The sequence below is a fragment of the Dysidea avara genome, chromosome 8, assembly GCF_963678975.1.
Source record: "Dysidea avara chromosome 8, odDysAvar1.4, whole genome shotgun sequence".
Classification (NCBI taxonomy): domain Eukaryota; kingdom Metazoa; phylum Porifera; class Demospongiae; order Dictyoceratida; family Dysideidae; genus Dysidea; species Dysidea avara.
In genome coordinates, this window is record NC_089279.1 from 12148080 (window position 1) to 12168395 (window position 20316).

Below are 20316 nucleotides of genomic sequence, written 5' to 3' on the forward strand. Positions count from 1 at the left end.
TCTGAGAAAAGTCGCCACACCTGTATTTCAGTCCGCCAAAAAGAAACCACCTCAGAGCAAAGTTCACCTGTGCAGAAGTTTAATACAGACTTCATTTCGCTTTTACTTTCGTGGGTGCGTATGGACAAACATAGATAGGTACACACACACTTTTACGAAAATAATTTCAGTAAACCAGTCGGCCGGCCGTGGGCACGCGCCTCGTTTAACATAGAGACATTGTGTGGTCCCTTGGTTATCCAATTCCGGCAATTTAAAATAAAGGGTGTGATATGGTGCATAGCAAAAAGAAAGTATATCACCACTGTGATGTGAACAACACTATCAACATTTCTATTTGGAAGGTACATTTAACCTCTCCCCTCCCATGAGATGACAAACTTCACAATATGACTCACATCATCAATCGATACTCCATTATCATGAGCTTTAAACTCCAACACTGAGAATATAGTAATACTGGAGAAGAGTGAAGTGGCACTATTGACAATACACACAAAGGTGGTATCTCTTAGTGCAGTATTGGACGAGCTACTGATTCCACCAGATGAGATCCCAGTGAGAAGAACATCTGAGTAGCTGCCTCCAACCATACTTGGGATAGATATAGTATACTCCACTATGAAACAATCACATTTATATACTCCCTTCTATTAAATGGACGGTGGACAAAATGACTTACAGTACAAGACTTATAACACTGTATGCTATACATGACAGACAAGCGTGTATCACATAGTATGGTGGATCATGGAAGTTTTAGTTTTCTTGCCTAAAAAATCCCAGTTTCACATTCCTTCATGACATTTTGGCAGTAGTGGTAAGGCATAGCCAAGCCCTGTAACCCCAACAATTATTTTCAAAAAGTCTATTTAACAGAATTTTCTTCTAACTTGATCAATGCCTTCAGCTCAACATAACTCAAGTTGTATATGGGTTTGATGTCTTCACTGTTTGATATTGCTTTGGCACGTGCCGTTTCAACAACCGCAGCAGTTACAATTAATGCATAAATCATGATTTATTTTTGTCCTTTTTCTTTCTCCACTACTGCATAAATGTTGATTCACAGTAACATGGCTATGGCTTCAGTGCGTTATTATTTGTAGTGTAACTAGATCCAATACAGAGGAGCTTCTCGTACTGTACTTTGTTTGGAATGCTGTATAACTGGTGGAACATAACTGAAACTGAAGCAGTTTGCTTTACTGTCAGTGATAGCCGGGACATACATTAAGCTATAATTTCCAAAGTGACTGGACTGATTGCAGAGGTGCTTCTCATACGGTTCTCAGATTTTAAGCTGTATAACAGGTGGAACGTAGCTGAAAATGTAGAGGAATGGCCACTTCACATTTCAGTAATTGATAATTCAGGATTCTGTTGAGGAATTCCTGAGTGGTGGCCTAAAGCTAACATGACTAATACACTGTGTGTTGTAATAGAATGTTTGTGTGTAATATTAGAGTATATATGTAAGAATTGCACTGGTCAGATACTAGTTGGATTTTAGAGGTACTAGCCTCTTTGAACTACTGTTGTGCACTAATTTTTTAAAACAATGTACCAATGGGCATTCAATCCACTTGGTAATGCCTACACAAGAACAATTAACACCTTCAACGCTCATCTGTTTTTCTTTATCCACATAAAAAAATCGTCAAACTCATGCATGCTTTACAGGTTTTTGTAATTGAATTCGGCGACTTTGCAATTGAATTCGTTCTGTTTGCAATTGAATTTGTCGGTTTTGCAACTGAATTCGTCCCGTTTGCAATTGAATTCGTCCCTATTGCAGTTAAATTCGTGCCTATTGCAGTTAAATTCGTGCCTATTGCAGTTAAATTGGTCCATGACAAGAACAGCAGCTGGAGAAAACACGAAAACATGGTGTAGCAGCTGCTACAAGTACTTGTTTAAGTACAACAGCAGAAAACAACTCTTTATAAGGCAATAATTCTTCCTCTACAGCCTATCCAGCAACATTCCAAACTTTACAATTCTATTCGCGATGGGTGTGGTCACTCACAAGCAAGCTAATTAACTTATCAGACAGCTATCAGTTTCGTGTACTACCAGCTCCAATTACCTTCTAGCATCTCAAGTGTAACTCTCTATGGCGTAAATAATTCATCTCTTAATGAACAGTTGGTTTCTTGGAGCCGTTTTGTTTATGACGAACTGTAATGCAAACGTGACGAATTCTATTGCAAAACCGATGAATTCAACTATAAAACTGACGAATTCAATTGCAAAACCGACGAATTCAATTGCAAAACCGACGAATTCAATTGAAAAACCGACGAATTCAATTGCAAACGGGACAAATTCAATTGCAAAACCGACGAATTCAATTGTAAATGGGACGAATTCAATTGCAAAAACCTGCATAATTAGATTACTAGTTAATAACTGCAGCTCACTTAATAGTTGCTCCTAATAGTGACAACATCACAACCTTAAATAATTGTCTTAAGAGCCACCCTCAGGTAAAAGCCATCACTTTATTTAATATGAATACAGTATACTGTACAAGTGCTGATAAGACACAACTGAACAGAAACCAGCAAAGGATATGTGTTAGGCCATGTGTCTTCTAAACAACTATCCTGAGAGGAGCCAAGGGTAAAAAAGTATTAAAGGATGACCGACCTCAGCAAACTACCAAAGTACAAATTTAATGAAATCAACATCTCAATTATGACACAAAAAGATCCACTATTACAAGTGCACAAAAGAAATTTGGAATTTTCAACTAGAGTAGGGACCATGGAACATCGATAAAAAGTACTGAAACAAGTTGGAGTAGTCCATGATATTAAATCACAGTAAAACAATAAGTGTTTATATCCCTACTGTGCATTTCCGTTATGGTATCTTGAGGACAGTAGAGATATAACACTTTTTATTGTTTTACTGTGATTTAATATCATGGACTACTCCAACTTGTTTCAGTACTTTTTATCGATGTGCTATGGTCCCTACTCTAGTTGAAAATTCCAAATTGTTTCGTGTACTTGTTTGTTAACTTTTCTTGTAAATAATTTTATTATTACTGGTGAACCCACGCATACCGCATCTGAAATGGCACCGCGTGCCCCAGCTATATCAATTATTGTCTGAAAAGTGACGTATTCATTACTCTTCGTTGTCAGCTATTTTCAACCCGTTACACAGCAATACGAATCAAGAACTTTTCCGGAAGCACCTCTACAATTTACGCATACCAAAAGAAATGGTGCTGTGCCCAATTTTATTAATTATCGTCTGAAAAGTGAAATATCCATTACGCGTCACTGTCGCCTATGTTCAACCAGTTACACAGTAATATGAATCAAGAACTGTTTGAAAGGTACCTTTGCAATCAAAATAGCCACTATGAAAAATATGGACAATTTCCGTTTCAAAGGAAAGCCACCATGTGCTCATGCCAAATCAACACCTTTCCCTGTCAGCAAAGATGAATGGGACACAAAGGAGGACATTGGTAAGCCCATAAAGAATGCATTGTACATACTGCGATATGCCAAAAGGACCTGTCGGGCTGAAGCGACGTCAAACAGTGAAAAAATCAAACCCATAGCCTTAGCCATTATTGAGTTACGCTGCATTAGTCAGTCAGTTACTCAGTCAGTAGAAAATGCCATTAAATAAATTATATTTAAAATTCCGTAACAACTTGTTGAAAGCATTTCAGATCAATCTAAAGTTTGTTTGGACTTAGTTTTACCTTACAATCGTCATCAGGGAAAATTGAGGCTGGTTTTTGAGTGATTTTATTTCATGGGCCACGCCTACTCCTTTGTCGTCCCTACTATACAATTAGTATTGTACTGTATGATAGAGCAGTCCATATCCTAACTGATACACAATAATCTTGGCTAGTTCTGACGTTCCCACCAGTTGAGCTGTGAAAAGAGTTTGGCAATAACATTACGTGGACATGACACTACTACACTACCATCGTAACAAGAAAGGCCATTGACACACTAACTTCATTTTGAAAAACCCTTCTGTACCGAAATCCCGAATTAGCAACTCAACAAGGAAAGTTTTGTCAGACACAGTATTCACTACTACAGGCTTCTGTTACACAGTGATTTCATCATGACAACTTAATGTTGTTGTTGTTATTGACAACCACTTACATTTGGTTTAAACAAGAACTCCACTCCTTCCCCAGCACCATCCAAAGTTACTCCTCTGAAGAACAGTATGGTCAACACTATATAAGTGAACACTGCTTTGACATAGGCTACCTGAAAACAAAAACAGAAACTTAGTGTATGCAGTACCCACATAGTAGGTGATCACAAACTCCACTAAGAGAGACCTCTGGGCAGGTCAGCAGGTCACAAAGCAATACACATGTCCACTCACCTTTCCAGAAGACTTGATTCCTCTGAATAAACACAGGTAAGTGATCAGCCATGCACAAAACAGACAAGTCAACAACAGCCAATTGAATTCACCAGCAATTCCAATATCATCACTGACATGTATCACATGATTGTACCAGTAGTACCTGTAGTACACAAAATTCCTAGATACAACTGACTAGACATAATCTTACTACAACTCTCACCATTAAAATATAAAGAAAACAGTTTTTGAATAGAATGAATATTTGATACAAACATACAGTCCCACCTGGGCCAAACTCACCCATTTCTGTAACGATGCATGGAAATTCCTGGGATAGATATGCTTGCACCCAGTGTAAGGGCAATTGAATTATATTTCCACTTAATCATACCTCAATGATGCATTTTAAAAAGTCCTATATGGCTAGACTTATAGTAAGGCAGGTTTACCTATTGTTAGAGATTTCTTTACTTTGAAGAGTTCTACTGTTTATAATAGAAAGTGAATATCGAATACTATCACATGGTACAATAGTACTGTATGGTACGGACGATGAAGATGCAGGCATGGTCCATGAAGAAAAATCTACCCTAAATCATCTTCAAAATCCTTCATGGGCATTTCACAGTATTGGTCAGGTATAAACAAGCTCAAATATGTCTCCAGAATGACCTGAAACGTTTCTGACAAGGCGTTACGAAACTTAAAAAAAAAATATTTTGGCGAATTATTTACTGCCTCACTGCCTGCCTCACTGCCTGCCTCACTGCCTGCCTCACTGCCTGCCTCACTGCCTGCCTCACTGCCTGCCTCACTGATGTGTTCAGTCAAGCGTAGCGGAAAACTAGCTACAGCTACAGCCTTGCTTCTTTGGCGGGAATGCTCTGAATTTTGTGGAGAAAAACCTCACAATATTAAATACCTACGATGTGTGCACTACTGTCTTACTGTTTTATCTTTGATCCTTTCTTTATCATGGCCATCTCTCATGGGTACGGCTTCCATCAAAACATGCACACCACAGCGCCTCAACATATTGGAATAAATGTGTAGCATAATTATAGTAAGCATGTGATTTTAATGTTGGGATACACCTCGGGATATGCTGCTGCCTGTTCAACATCGCCACTACATGCGTAAGGATTTGAGTGTTTGCCTTGGCTTTAAGGTGGTTTCTTTTCCGAGTTTAAAAACTGGTTGTATATGGCACCTCTCTACAGACTCTATGGGTAGCTTCCCCAGAGCACTTTTCAGGAGTACTACAACTGAAAAGTACTGTAGTAGGCCTCATAGGCTCACGTATCCTGTCGTCTAGAAAGTGGCCGTGACTCGTACTTACACAAGCTAAAAGTAAGAGCAGCCCTGAGGCTTTGTTGAGAGAATTAGTGGAAAATAATACTGTAGACATACCATAAAACAGTTTAAAACATACTTCTATGGGTAATGTGTTGTTTAAAGCGGTTTGTTAAAAATTCGCATCCTTAGGAATGTTTAGCTGTGTATTTTGAGAATTGCAGGGGGGGGGGGGGGGTGAATTACTAAATACGATCATTCAATAAAATTTACAAGAAAGTACACAAACAAGTGCAAGAAAAAATTAGGAATTTTCCATATGGGTAGGGACTGCAGCAGTAAAAAACACTGAAACAAGCCGCTGAGACAAAACACAACTGAATGATTGCATTTGAATTAATCCCTACTTTAGCCTGCTATGATGTATGGTTAAAGTAGAGATTAAAATACAATCATTCAGTTGTGTTTTGTCTCAGCGGCTTGTTTCAGTGTTTTTTACTGCTGCAGTCCCTACTCATAAGGAAAATTCCTAATTTTTTCTTGCACTTGTCACATATAATATACACAGAAACAACACTACACACAAACCAAATAAGCAAAGCAAAGCTTCTACACATACACACACAAACGCATGTACGCAGACGCACATATATACACATGTGTGCATACACACACAAACACACTCACGCGACACACACACACACACACACACACACACACACACACACACACACACACACACACACACACACACACACACACACACACACACACACACACACACACTTGGTAAAGTCCTCAGTACACTCCTCAATAGCTTTATTAGTGGGAACATCACTGCAATTCCCTCCCATCATTAGACGATAACTGACATTTTCTCTGTTCATATGACACATCTTGTATCCACAACACTTCTCCCATGGCAGGGATCATGAAATGAGTTAACAAAATAGAACAACACCCAAGAGATGATGACGTTGTAGTACATAGAAATATGTCACAGTGATGACAGAAGCAATCCCAATACCAGAATATCTTAAACCATGATCTGTATGGACTACAATGTATAAATGTTGGGAAGTCAAAGGAAGTGGCCAATAATGGCAATAATAAATGACATACTATATTGTCATGTGTCGTCTGATGTGTGTAAAAAGTTGGTCCCAATTATAAGACAGAAACATCATAGGAGACCAAATCACCTAATAATGCAGTCACCTCCTTAACAAGGTCCTGGCCCAAAGGCAACAGAAAATATTATCTGTTAAAAGTGTAACAGTTGACATACATTGAGAGATGCCCAGAATCTTGCCACACTTCGTACACAGAAAACGAGTAGCTCCCAACATTACTCTGAACACAAACACTAATATTTAATAAGATAACAATAGTAAAATCAAGTCACAAAGTTACTCACTGAAGACATCCACTCTCATTGGTAACACTTTGTACATAATTCTTCAATGATTGTCTAAAGGCTGAAACATTGCTCTCTGAAGCCTCCAGAAACATGTGAACTACAACAATCTAAACAACAAGCAAAATGGTAAATGGAAAACTTTTAAGCAAGACATACCGTGTTTTTGCTGTCTTGTGTAACTTCCTCTTCTTCTACCATTTCTAGTTTGATCTACAAGAATAATCAGTAACACTAGTAATCCCCCAAGAGCTGTATAGAAGGGAGTCACAATCTTAACAGAGAAAAATATTCCAGACCAAGTGATTACTTCATTCCCAGACACTTGTAGTTGAGGTACTTGTAAACACTGTACATGACTAATCCAACATGTAGCAAAGCAAGACATGTTGGTGTCTTAAGTAACAATTTTCATGGACAAGCAAATATGAGTTTTGGATTCCTTATAAAACTTTGCAGTACATGTGACCATCTCAGCAGAAACACACATATTTACACCAGCGTTGACCTTTGTTGATTCTTATTTAACAGTATGTACCCTTGTTTACCTGTGTTTACCCATGGCAAAGGTATTCCTCTACATAGATAGTGGACAGTATACAGTGTATTAGTGAACAAAAGTGAATCATACAGAAGTTTGATGATGTAACCATGTTTACTGTGTTTACCTAGGTATCATTATGATAGTCAGAATTTTGGTCCTATATCATGCCACATATGATATTGTGCATGCTACAGGGAAAAATATGCATGTTATAATCAAGCCATTATTTTGGGAAGCAAGTCTATATATATACACCATCTTATTTGCTTGCTAATGGACAGTTCTTTGTCACATGTGTTTATCTGTGATGTAGTAGCAGTGGTGGATCTAGAAATTTTCAGAGGGGGTTTCAGGTTCCACTTAACGTCAGCCTAGCAAAAAACAAAACAACAACAAAAAAGGTCACTACCTACCGTTGAACGCCAAGATGAGAATTTCAAACACAAAAGTATGAAGTTTCACCAGTAGAAAAAGTCCTAATATAATACACTATGTATAACTCATGGTGATTTTATCACCCACACGACGAGTCATAAATAAATTAGGGGTGCGCGTTGTTTTCAGAGGGGATTTCAGTTGAACCATTGCAACCCCCCTGTATCCACCACTGAGTAGATGTACAAAAGATTGTCATAATGTCTTTATTTGAAATGCCTCCTTCATCTCCTTCATCACATGTGACTACATCGCTAACACTATACTTGATGATTTATGGTGAACAGTGTAAGCCGAATCGCAACCTTGCAAATTTACCAGTAGTATAGTCGCTGTACAAATTGATTCCTACCTTATAGTGCCGTCCATCATTATAGGCTAAAACTTTGGTAACCCACTCCTTGCATACTGTACACAATACTGAGATACTAAAAAACAATTTGGAAATTGTGCAAAATTTTACTGAGTGGTCTTATACAACACAGAGTGTATGCAGATAAGACAAATCAAAAATGTTTTTACCAACAATGTAGTAATATTACACACTAGTATGTACTGTACAAGGTCAAGTACCTTTCCTTCCAACTTATCAATCAGGGTGGATAGTCGATCCATCTCTGAGCCAAACTGGTCATTGTATACTACCCCTCCACTAGCAGCAACAGCTATTGGAAGAATAACACATCAAAAAGCAGAAAAAATAGGCATCACTAACTTCCAACTATAAATACAGTCTCTCAAAAACTGAGTTTTCATTTCAGCCATTATTCTCCACTTACTTGGATTTTTTAGTCTCTGTTTTATAAAGGTGGCCCCCTCAAGCCACTCAGAATACATCCCCTCCCTCCCACTATCCTGTACAAGAGAGGACAGAGGGAACACTCCTCAGTTGCTGGGAGAACCATAGTCACTCCCAACCACCCTTCATGCTCAGAAGAGGATGTTACTATTCCTCCTCATGGCTGAGGGAGTTGTCTCTGTTGGTAGACAGAGAGTTAATGTGTACTATAGAAAGGGTAATTGGAAACAGTGGAAATGGAAACCGGAAACGGAAAGTGGAAATGGTCAAATCATCATATAAATGTGTCCTAGAGTAAAACCCTTGTTTAGTGGCCACCTCTTAAGGACCAATTTCTTATAAAGACCACCTCTGTACAAAGACCACATTATAATTATATCTCAGACGGCTAAGGCACTTTTATAAAGATCACCCCTTTACAAAGACCACCTCTTAACAGTGCAATAATAGCTAGGTTCCAAACATCTTATGTCAGACCGCTTTATCAAAACAGATAAAAAGACTAAGCTCTTCATTGATACAATAGGTTGTAGTGTACGAGCTACATTTACTTGCGTAGAATACTTTTATATGACACATTCTGGTACCATAGTAGTATCTGTGCTGGTACAAACTAAGTGATGATGGCATATGACTTGAGTGAAGTGTGGACAAAGAGATGACATTGATATGAGTCATGAAATACATGTTTGAAGCTTAACAAATATTACCATGTGATGAGGTGGTCTTTATCAAATGTGACTACAAAATGAACCTTAGCCATCTAATTAAAATGCAGTCTTTATAAGAAGGTGGTCTTTAACAGGTGGCCACTAAACAAAGGTTTTAAACTAGAGTACATTTATATAATGATGTGACCATTCCTGTTTTCTGTTTCCACTCTCCATTTCCAGTTTCCATTTCCAGTTTCCATTTCCACTGTTTCCTATAGAAATGATCCTAGTGAGTACTGTCTTAAAACCAACCAGTTCAGGCCATTGCTTATATAGACCCACTTGTTAGATTTGATTGTGTGTTTGAGTTTTGGTCAACCAACATCACTACGATGACATTATGCCATAGCACAAAATGATGTCTTTGATGGGAATTATCACCTTTATTCATTATCTCACTTCTATATACCACTATACAAACTCACCTGATTCACCAGATACTAGGCATTGATATTTCTTTTGTCATTTGACCTTTGTCTTTGTATCAACAGTGTACACCACTATTGGGAGGTGATTAGCAGAACTGTGGACAAGATAGACTTGTGATGGTCAACAACACAAATCAATGATCAAAAGGTAAAAGAAAGGTATACTGTATACCAGCATTGACCATATTAGGCAGACTGTACAGTACAAGTTATTATAGTTGTGACACTTAGTCACACTATATAACATATCAAAGATGGTACACTTAACTAGCACATCATCCGAGGGGTCTGAAAAATCATCTTGTGTGATAAAAACAACAACACATAATGAGAACTACAATACATACATACAGCATATCTTATATCCTTACTGTACACAATATACATCAACTCAAGTTAGAACAAATATTTAAGGTAACATGAGGTGTTGTGAAAAAAAAATTCATCATCATTACACATTATTCGATAGAATATTATTTGAGAGTATTTTGGCACCACGACAAAATGTAATCCCGTGATTTTGTAAACGTCACATGATGTTGAAAGCCCCATCACTGAGCAATCTGATATGTTTAACTCAAACTTAATCAAAGCTGTATCTGGGTAATGTGAAAGGGCATGGATAGGAAAAGCTGCATGTGATTCTAACCATGGATGACTAACAGTCTATGCTCCAACCAGCAATTTAGCCTACCTGCAAGGGTCCAACTATCTCATAGAACTCCTCCCAAAGAATGAGAAATAATCTCATGCCCAGATCACTTTGTACAACATGCACGCCTACAGGTCAGATGTGTGTACCTATCTATGTTTGTCTGTATGTACCAACATAAGCAAAAGCATTGAATGGTAAAAGCATGCAAGAATTGAAAGCTAAATGAAGTCTTTATTAAACTTCCACACAGGCAAACTTCTACTTTGAGGTGGTTTCTTTATGGTGGTCCGAAAAATGGGTGTGGTGACACTCTACAAACTTTGTGAATGACTCTCCCATTGAGTTCCTCTGGTATTTAAAGGTGGCTGGGAACAGTTTCCATATGGCTTCAACACAAAATTTGTAGGGCCTAAAACAAGGGCCTAATGTATTTCACGGACTGGACTCGCGGACTAGACTCACGCACTGAGCTGGAAACAGTTTTTAAACAATAATCCAGACATTATCCATCTCTTGCAACACTGGAGACACCACTATCGAGCTACAACTGCTAATACTGCTCTTCTTTACAAGTCAAAAAACTAGCGCATGCACTAATTAATTAGAATACACTTACGATGCATGAGTACTAGCAGTGATAAAACATGATAGAGGCCATTGTTGTAGCTTAGATGTATTTCCTTTGTTGCTCCAGTACTTAGCACTAGTGTTAGGGCTGTAGTGATGAGCCAGTTTATTTGCATAGCCCCATTATCTCGCCGGGCGGTGCCATCTACAGCTACCCTACTAAGAATTGTTACTGACTCATCTCTACAACCCTAGCACTAGTGCCAAAACAATAAAGGAAAACACCTATGCTACAACAATAGCCTCTATCACGCTTTATCACTGCCAGTACTCGTGTATCGTAGGTGTATTCTAATTAATTAGTGCATGCGCTAGTTTGTAGACTTGTAAGGAAGAGCAGTATCAGCAGTTGTAGCTCGATAGTGGTGTCTCCAGTGCTGCAAGAGATGGATGATGTCTGGATTATTGTTTAAAAACTGTTTCCAGCTCAGTGCGTGAGTCCAGTCTGCGAGTCCAGTCCATGAGTCCAGTCCGCGAAATACATTAGGCCTAAAACAAGCAAGCTATCATTATGAAGTGTCTTATACTAACAGAAGTATTTTGTTTTCTACCCTCAACAAACAGAAACTCGCTGGGATACATGTAGCGCAAGTTACAAGTTTAGCTCTTCAGAGTGAACTCTTTCTTCGCGCTTGGCACTATGGGACTGGGTTTGCTATTAGACACTATTCACCATTGTGCAAAGCTACTTTTCTTATCAGGTCCTTAGTTCACACAATAGTTCTACTCATGTCATAACAAGGTTTAAAATGACTTTTTTTTTTTTAAATCACCATTACTGGGCAGAAGCAAGTATAGAAAATCAGCTTCTACACAAGTGCAGCTTCCTTACCCATAAAAATTCAACAGTCATATCTTAAAAATCCAGTGAGTAGTTCATTATTGTATCAAGGCTTGTAACAACAGCACACTGCAATGATGACCTGCACTTATCACATGTTATTCATTTGCACATGACAGAATCTGGTGGTCAACCACAGCAATGATACTGCTAATGTGATAGCTTATATAACACTGTTGAAGCCTTATAAACTGTTCCACGAAAAAATAAAACACACACACACAGTAGCAGACCTTGTAGGCTACCAGAAAAAGCATGCAGGATGTCTCTTTGACATGAAAGGGGATATCTCCCCTGTAGAGGAGGTGCGACACGCACACGTGACCACATATGTTTTGTACAGGGAAATTATTTCGTGGTGTTATCAATGAAAAATGCGTGCCGATCAAACTCTTTTCTTATGCTTAATTCAACGATACAATCAACCCATTCAACCCCAGTGGTTTAGTTTCAATATGCACAGCCTATTGGAGGAACCGTCACATGATAAATAACTAACCATACGAAATAAAGCCAAGCAGCAAGTTGGGAAGAGAAAACAAGTGAAAATCAACTGCACAAGTGTATAAGTAGCTTTGCAGTTTGCCAAATCTTGTCTATGGATTCATTTTCTGTGAATTTACCACTTGAAGAATGCAATTACTGCAAATTCTTTTCAATAGTGCTTAGTTTGTGTTGGACCTTCTCTGTGTCCCCTGTATATGAGAATGAAGCACCGAGGCTCTGTCGAGAATTTGTGAACACAAAACACTTGAGAAAATATTTGTGTGTGCAAAGCAGTTTGTTCAAATAGTACTTTCTTAGCAGTGTGTATCATCAAAATTAGAGAATTATAAAATAATTATGAAATATGAAATCACAGTAACTTTTACTAATTTGATAATTCTGTATGCATTATTGCAAACCCGAGTACATGAATCCTGTGGACAAGGAATCCATAAACAACAAAAAATCAAACATGGCTGTTGTGTACTATAAAAAGTAACTTTTAAAATTCCTTATTAGGATATTATCTGGAGGTACATACTCAAGTACATCACATTGCAGCACAATGAAACAAAGCTACAGAAATATAGTTGAATGGCACAATGGAAGAATGGTAGCACAGGCATAGCAGGACAGCCCTTTTACATTTGCTAGTAGTACGAAACTATACCAGTGGACTACCCTAAGCGACTGGACGGGTTTCCCGTCAAAGCAGCTTTGTTGCTGTCACACAAAACGATGGAGTAGTGGACCATTCAATATCCCTGTTACACACAAGAATAGTGTAACTAATACTAACACAAGATGCCATGTTTGAATTTTACCCATAATAATACTATGGAGTTGCATGATACCTTGTCCAAATGATTCAATGTGCTCCTGTTATAAAAAGTGTGATATGGGACTAGATACCAAAGGTAGATCATTGTTTTATTTGAAACATAGTTTTTTTCTGTAATTTAAAATGATATTTTTAGCCATTGGTCAATTTTGTGATGCCACTATTTTATTTCATGGGAAATTTCAGAAATTTCATGGAAAATCCACTATATGGTACTTTTTTGCCAGCACTCTAACTGTATCGCTAAGAGGGGATTCTGAGATGGTTACAAGGAAGCAAGCAAGCATGTATGCATATGTACAAACACACACACATGTACACACACACGTACACACACCTTATCACCTCATCGGCCTGTCTCATGACAATAGCAGGGTCCTGGAAGAACTGAACCTAGCACCACCTTAGCTTGAACAGTAATGCTGGTGCCGGGTGAGATCACCTTTACGATGCTCTCAGTTGGTGTGAGGTAGCCCAGGATCATTCAAGGTGGCATGAATTGTGCCAAACCGTTTCGTCAGAAAGAGTTGCTAGGGGTCCCACTATGGTCACTGGCTCTTTTGTCTGTGGTTGTGGGAGAACTTTTAATCATTCTGGAGATTTAACTAGACACCATAAGTACTGTTCCGGTCAGCCTCCTCCGCCAAAATAACAGAGTTCCACTGTGGATGTGGAAGAATGTTCCATCATACACACACACGCACACCTCTAACACACACACATTACACACGCACACACTACACACACACACTACACACATATCAAGACTTGTAACAATAGCACACTGATCTCGTTAAATGCAATGATGACCTGCACTTATCACATGTTATTCATTTGCACATGACAAGATCTGGTGGTCAACCACAACAATGATCACTGCTAATGTGATAGCTTACATAACATTGTTGAAACCTTATAAACTGTTCCACAAAAAAAAAACAGTAGCAGACCTACCGAGGATCTGTCGAGAATTTGTGAATGCAAAACACTTGTGAAGATATTTGTGTGTACAAAGCAGTTTGTTCAAATAGTATATCCTTAGCAGTGTGTATCATCAATATTAGAGAATTACACAATAATTATGAAATACGAAATCACAATAAATTTTATTAATTTGATAATTCTGTATGCGTTATTGCAAACCGGAGTACATGAATCCTATGCAAAGGAGGTTGGACGCGCTATAAGCACTACTTAAATATATTGTCCTTAATTGCATTCTTTTCTTAGTATTTCACATGTCCGTCAATAGTCACAATACCATAGATTATAGACACACCCTATAATTTATGGCAATACTAAACTGAAAAACTGTAGAGTTTAATGAGATTCAGAGTTTAATGGGATAGTGGGAGGGAGGGGATGTCCTTCACGTAGGCGGTTATGTACTTTGTTTTCTCAAGGCACTTGAGATTCAGGGTGAAATTAATAAATTTTGATTTGATGCATACAACTTCACCAGATTTGTCACATACGTTTTCTATAATGAAACAACGACCCTTCACTGGGATCGCTGTATTACCTTCCACAATAAAACTGATTTTTCGTAATTTTTTTATTGGAACTTTAAACTCTGGCTTTGTTACCAGCCAAATCAGCAGGGTTCGCTGGGGATCGCAACGCCGTTAGATTAAGAAATACATAAACTTTCAAATGCACTATAGTTGTAATAAAATTGTCTTGAAATGAAGATTTTCCAATGAAAATGTACAGGTCATGTGAACGCGTCAAACCTCCTCTGAATCCTGTGGACAAGGAATCCATAAACAACAAAAATTCAAACATGGCTGTTGTGTACTATAAAAATAACTTTTACAATTCCTTATTAGGACATTATCTGGAGGTACATACTCAAGTACATCACATTGCAGCACAATGAAGCAAAGCTACAGAAATGAAGTTGAATGGCACAACGGAAGAATGATAGCACAGGCATGGCAGAACAGCCTTTTTACATTTGCTAGTGGTATTAAATTATACCAGTGGACTACCCTAAGCGACTGAATGGGTTTCCCATCAAAGCAGCTTTGCTGCTATCACACAAAATGATAGAGTAGTGGACCATTCTGTATATCGATATCCCTGTTACACATAAGAATAGTGTAACTAATGATATACGTCACTAACACAAGATGCCATGTTTGAATTTTACCCATAACAATAATATGGAGTTGCATGATACCTTGTTCAAATGATTCAATGTGCTCCTGTTATAAAAAGTGTGATATGGGACTAAATACAAAAGGTAGATCATTGTTTTATTTGAAACATAGCTTGTTCATAGTTTAAAATGATATTTTTAGCTATTGCTCAATTTTGTGATGCTACTATTTCATTTCATGGGAAACTTCAGAAGTTTCATGAAAAAATCCACTATATGGTACTTCTTGCCAGCGCTCTAACTGTATAGCTGAGAGGGGATTCTGAGATGGTTACAAGCAAGCGTTGTGTTTTTAGTAATCTAGATATTTGAAGCCAAATAATCTAGATTTTCGATTTAATCTCAATATCTGTAACATTATGTAAGTGGTAGTTGTAAAAATAAAATAGCAGTTAAAAAGGTCAACAAGTTGACTTCCACAAGGTTTAGCCATGGATTGTTTATTAGTAGCAATGTTATCTGAAACACTAAATATACATTCTCAGGATTCTGTAGGTCCTTGTTTACTGCCACCACCAAGAACAAAACCAAAATAAGACCAGGCAGGGAATTTAGTGTTCCCTGGCTTTAAAATTAAATTAACATGGATACCCATAGATCTGGTAGCACTGTCTCTGCCAGGTCTATTTTTGCTACTGGCCATTTCACCTGCCAAAAACTTACTGCTGGCCATTTCAGCTGTCATGCTCCCTTGTTCCTGCCCTTTACACCTGCCACACACTGACTACCAGCCATTACACCTGCCATGAGTACACAACACAACAGTGCACTAATTGAAACAATGTGAAAACCACTAGTAGACAAATTAAGTTGTTGGCACCCCAGCTGCACACATTAAAAAAATTAATGTTGGCTATATGACAAGATGTACAATCAATTTGTGACAAATCACACACACAACACACACACACACACTACACATACCGTAGATTGGTGTTTGTTGTGGGTGGACTTCAAGTTATTAGTGATAGCCACACTAAGATCATCAGTGAGAGAGAATATTGGCTCAAAGTCAGCCATGTACAGCTGAAAGTAAGCTGTAACAAAATGGTACATTTGTACACAGTACCAAACACCATATACACACATACACATATTACACTACACACGTATGTATACACTACACACGTATACATGCACACACTACACACGTATACATGCACACACTACACACGTATACATGCACACACTACACATGTATGCATGCACACACACAGTACAATAACTTACCAAGTAGCTCCGAATGACTCAAAGTGCTGCATAAAATAAAAATAACAAATCCTTATACACTACTATAACAATCACGTTATTCTTATTTTTAACAAATTCAAACTATACAGGCTGTTGTAGTATCACACCTGTATATGGAATAAATAATTACTCCAAGGAGATTTTGGATTAGAACTTGGGTCATACAGTAGGACCAACAGTTCGCAACAAGTAAGGGAGTGAGTATCGTCACGCCACAAATATTCATTTATTGCATCATGTGATTAGTGTTTACGCAATAATTAAAATGACTATAGCATGTGCTAAGGCCCATTGCCTTGTAATAAGATGAAATTCATTACAGTTTTGTGAATATTATTAAAGAAGACATCCACTAAAGTAAGTAGAGTAGTTTAGAACCTTTATTCACCAAGATTCAGGTGCTTTGCGCAAAACTTTGGCGGTATATGTCATTTCTGGTTTTAGCATGGTATGTTAGAGTGTTAGTACAACTTTCTGCGTCAGTTTTTTCTAGTACACTAGTGAGGGAGATCTCTGTATTTGCGTAAAATAAACGACTGGTATTTGTAGCAGGGCCACATGTCAAGAAAAAAAGGTTTTTGTACCGTCTATCGAAGTTACAGTAGGTTTTAGACCATTTTGCTGTGGCCAAAGACTTCATAATGCCATAGCCATATTAATTTTCAGTCTGGCGTAGGCTGGAGGTTTGTTGATCACTCCCTGCTTATGCTACTAAAGAATAGATTCCTCGATTTACCTTGCCGTAATACGCAATGAGCTTTGTGTAAACTGATGCCGAAAGGATTTTTGCATGCTTGTACAATCGGTTCTCTAGCAACACTGGTCAATCTACAATGGCCATACAGACCAGCATGTAGATAGAGGAAAGCTGTCTACAATCTGGTTGTGTTCACTTTAGCGTAGCTCTCCAAATCTGTTTATAACTGAATTTTAAAAATATCCTTCAAACCGGAAATTGTGAGGTAACCGCCACCTTAATTGCCAATTATCGTCCAACTCAGTTGTCAGACAAGGTTCTTTATTTTGACTTGAACCTGTCTGTTCTTGTCTATAAAATTTTCTGATAAGTGACTGTATTAGGCAGGTTACACTGAGTAAAACAATCTTCAAGTTGGCTAGTTTAGACAGGTGACGTCAATAGGCAGTGAGTAAGCAGGTTTCCACATATATAACTATCAAATTTTCACTAAACAAACTCACTTGGTTTTTTCAGTGTCAATCAAATGGAACAACTCCTGTAGTTCTTCACTGGTCATGATCCCATCAGAAAAGAGTTGCTGAAATTCTTTCAAAGACAGAGAACCACTATCTGTGTACATCAACAGTCGATCATCACCGATTTGATGTCACGGTTTACCATTCTTATCAACTCTTCTGAAGATCTGCAAAAGAAAAAAATGTTGGTACACAATTGCAAAAGCACATTACGTTAAGCATCAAAATTTAATCAATTATGCAACTGATTACATAATTGTGACTGTCTCTGGGAAAACCGGTCTTATCACCCATTTAAAAGTATCGTAAAATGTTGGTTTTAAATATTCCGGGTGTTGTGGCTGGCCAGTGGTGGTAGCTGCGCATACCAAATTTTCACACATTTTATAGCAATTTCTTACCTTCCAGATCACCCACTGAAGAAGTAGCCAACAGCTAAGTTTCCTGCCACTTTAGATAGTTGTTAAACCAAGGTTATCTGTATCAGGAAAGCTCCAGAAGGGTGGGAGGCGGGGCTCTGGAAGGCGGGCAAGATGGTGTTCAAAAACTGAAAAGGAATGTGTTGAAATGAATTAGGCCAAGTTATGGGCCATTCAGGGCTCAAAACTAGCTAAAATGAAAGAAAATTTATAATATAAGTCATTGTCCAACATCACGGAGCTGTACAGCCACACACAACCATCTCCTGGTTGGCCAGGGCTCCATCAAGACTCCAGACCACTCATACGGCTCGCCACTGTGCTTTAAAAAAGCAGCCAGCAAAAGCAGACCACTTCGACTGTGACAGTGAAATTTGATAGTGCATTCATTAAGCTTTGTGTTTGTGTGAAAAATTCAAACTTCCTGTCTTGGGCGATAAGAACGGTTTTCGCAGATCCAGTCACAATTACATGTTGCTATGGAATTAATAATTTTAAATGCAAACACACAAATGAGCTATTAAGTTTTCTCTATCGCATTTTTCTTATGTGGTCTTTAGCCATCACCCATGGCTAAAGTTCTATGAGGAACATTTTCAATACAAGTCATGCCTGATTGCCTATCACTCAAGTCACTTTCTTCTTGTTACAACATACACAGCAAAAAGGAGATTATTCAGCTACTGTTGGACTAGGAAATGGATGGTCTAGTAGCCTATGATTTCATCATTGATACAGTTTTGCTAACACACACAAAAGCTGGGAGGACACACTTCCATATTCAAACCACACTACAACCTAACAGTTTCCTCTTGTAGCTGCGTTATTTATTTTTTTGACATGTCCATACCATACTGGGTATCCCGTTGCCCTACATGCACCACTCCAGCAAAGGGGTCTGACACTGGAAATCGTATACATGATTTCATAATATTTCAATGTGACTTCTGCCCACATTCCCTCAGCATGTCCAGACCTTAATGTTTTCTTCTGTACGTCAGCTCCCAGTCTCACGCAACCTCTAAAGAGTAGCAGCAACGACCAAACCAGTTAATTTAGCAAACTGTCAAGTTTCAATGTACTTTTCTTTTTAGCGCCCGCCCCATACAAACGAAAGTGGTCTGGCTAATCAGCTTGGTTATCATCACTACGCGATGCTAATTTAGTACCACTCATGACTTTGTGAATAGCTACAGGCTGGAACATATATTACCAAATAACTTCCCAGGGACGGCGTTATTTAGACCACAAATCAGAAATAGTAATATACGTATACACAAACACTTACATTTTCTACGATATCCTTCGCCTTTAACGCGTAGTGATCACTTTCAGCCACGGCGCACTTTGTCCTTTCAGTCCCTCACGTGGCTTAACGTATAGCGGACTTCCGGATACTAGAATATTACGTTGCTCGAGGACTCGCGTGTAATATTGGAAGCTATATTTAGGGATTGTGCTGTATATAAACTACCATAGTCAGGAGGAAGGCTGTTTCAGCAATCCACAGCTATTTAAAAAACAAAATGTTTAAAGTTAGCAAAATCACTAAATGCCAATTTCATTGGGTATAGCTACAAGATGCAATGAAACTAACAATGAAAACTTTGGTTACACTACACGCATAGATTCAGCCAGGAAGCAAACAATTTTCTGCCAATCTGTTAAAGGTGAGTCTTGATAGCTATATGGTTAATTAAACTACTTTTTAGCCAAACATTGATCTGTAATTAGCTAACCCAATAGGACATACGTAAATGTTCTGAGTAAGGCAAAAATTATAATGAGTATCTTGTAAGCCAGCAAAGTGTCCAGTATAGCTCCAT

The 20316-nt window shown here is 38.2% G+C and overlaps 2 protein-coding genes and 1 non-coding gene across 38 annotated transcripts in view; 1 reads left to right on the plus strand and 2 right to left on the minus strand.

The window, feature by feature from the left end:
* Positions 1–19884, minus strand: part of LOC136263931 (N-terminal EF-hand calcium-binding protein 1-like) — a 48006-nt gene extending 28122 nt beyond the window's left edge. For 14 of the 30 annotated variants that reach the window (XR_010704843.1, XR_010704840.1, XR_010704837.1 and 11 more), the window contains exons 1-8: positions 19779–19884; positions 18057–18238; positions 16836–16861; positions 16530–16642; positions 7235–7288; positions 7076–7185; positions 4381–4525; positions 4149–4259 (exon numbers count right to left, since the gene is read on the minus strand). Coding sequence is in view for 2 of the 30 variants with exons in the window: in XM_066058593.1 (XP_065914665.1) it covers positions 6493–6715; positions 6947–7024; positions 7076–7185; positions 7235–7288; positions 16530–16642; positions 16836–16861; positions 18057–18175 (723 nt within the window). In the remaining 28 variants the exon portion in view is untranslated. Of the gene's footprint in view, positions 1–398; positions 620–4148; positions 4260–4380; positions 4526–6444; positions 6716–6780; positions 7025–7075; positions 7186–7234; positions 7289–8627; positions 8720–8833; positions 9032–9991; positions 10090–13781; positions 14107–16253; positions 16346–16529; positions 16643–16835; positions 16862–18056; positions 18239–19778 lie in introns of those variants that run through there. The other 16 variants (XR_010704858.1, XR_010704856.1, XR_010704857.1 and 13 more) reach the window with 14 other exon arrangements.
* Positions 1–20316, plus strand: part of LOC136263915 (uncharacterized) — a 255807-nt gene that overhangs the window by 170553 nt on the left and 64938 nt on the right. The gene's annotated exons all lie outside the window — the stretch shown is intronic.
* On the minus strand, positions 8876–9078 carry LOC136265269 (small nucleolar RNA U3). Its single transcript, XR_010705463.1, has one exon. It is a non-coding gene; the product is annotated as a small nucleolar RNA U3 (small nucleolar RNA).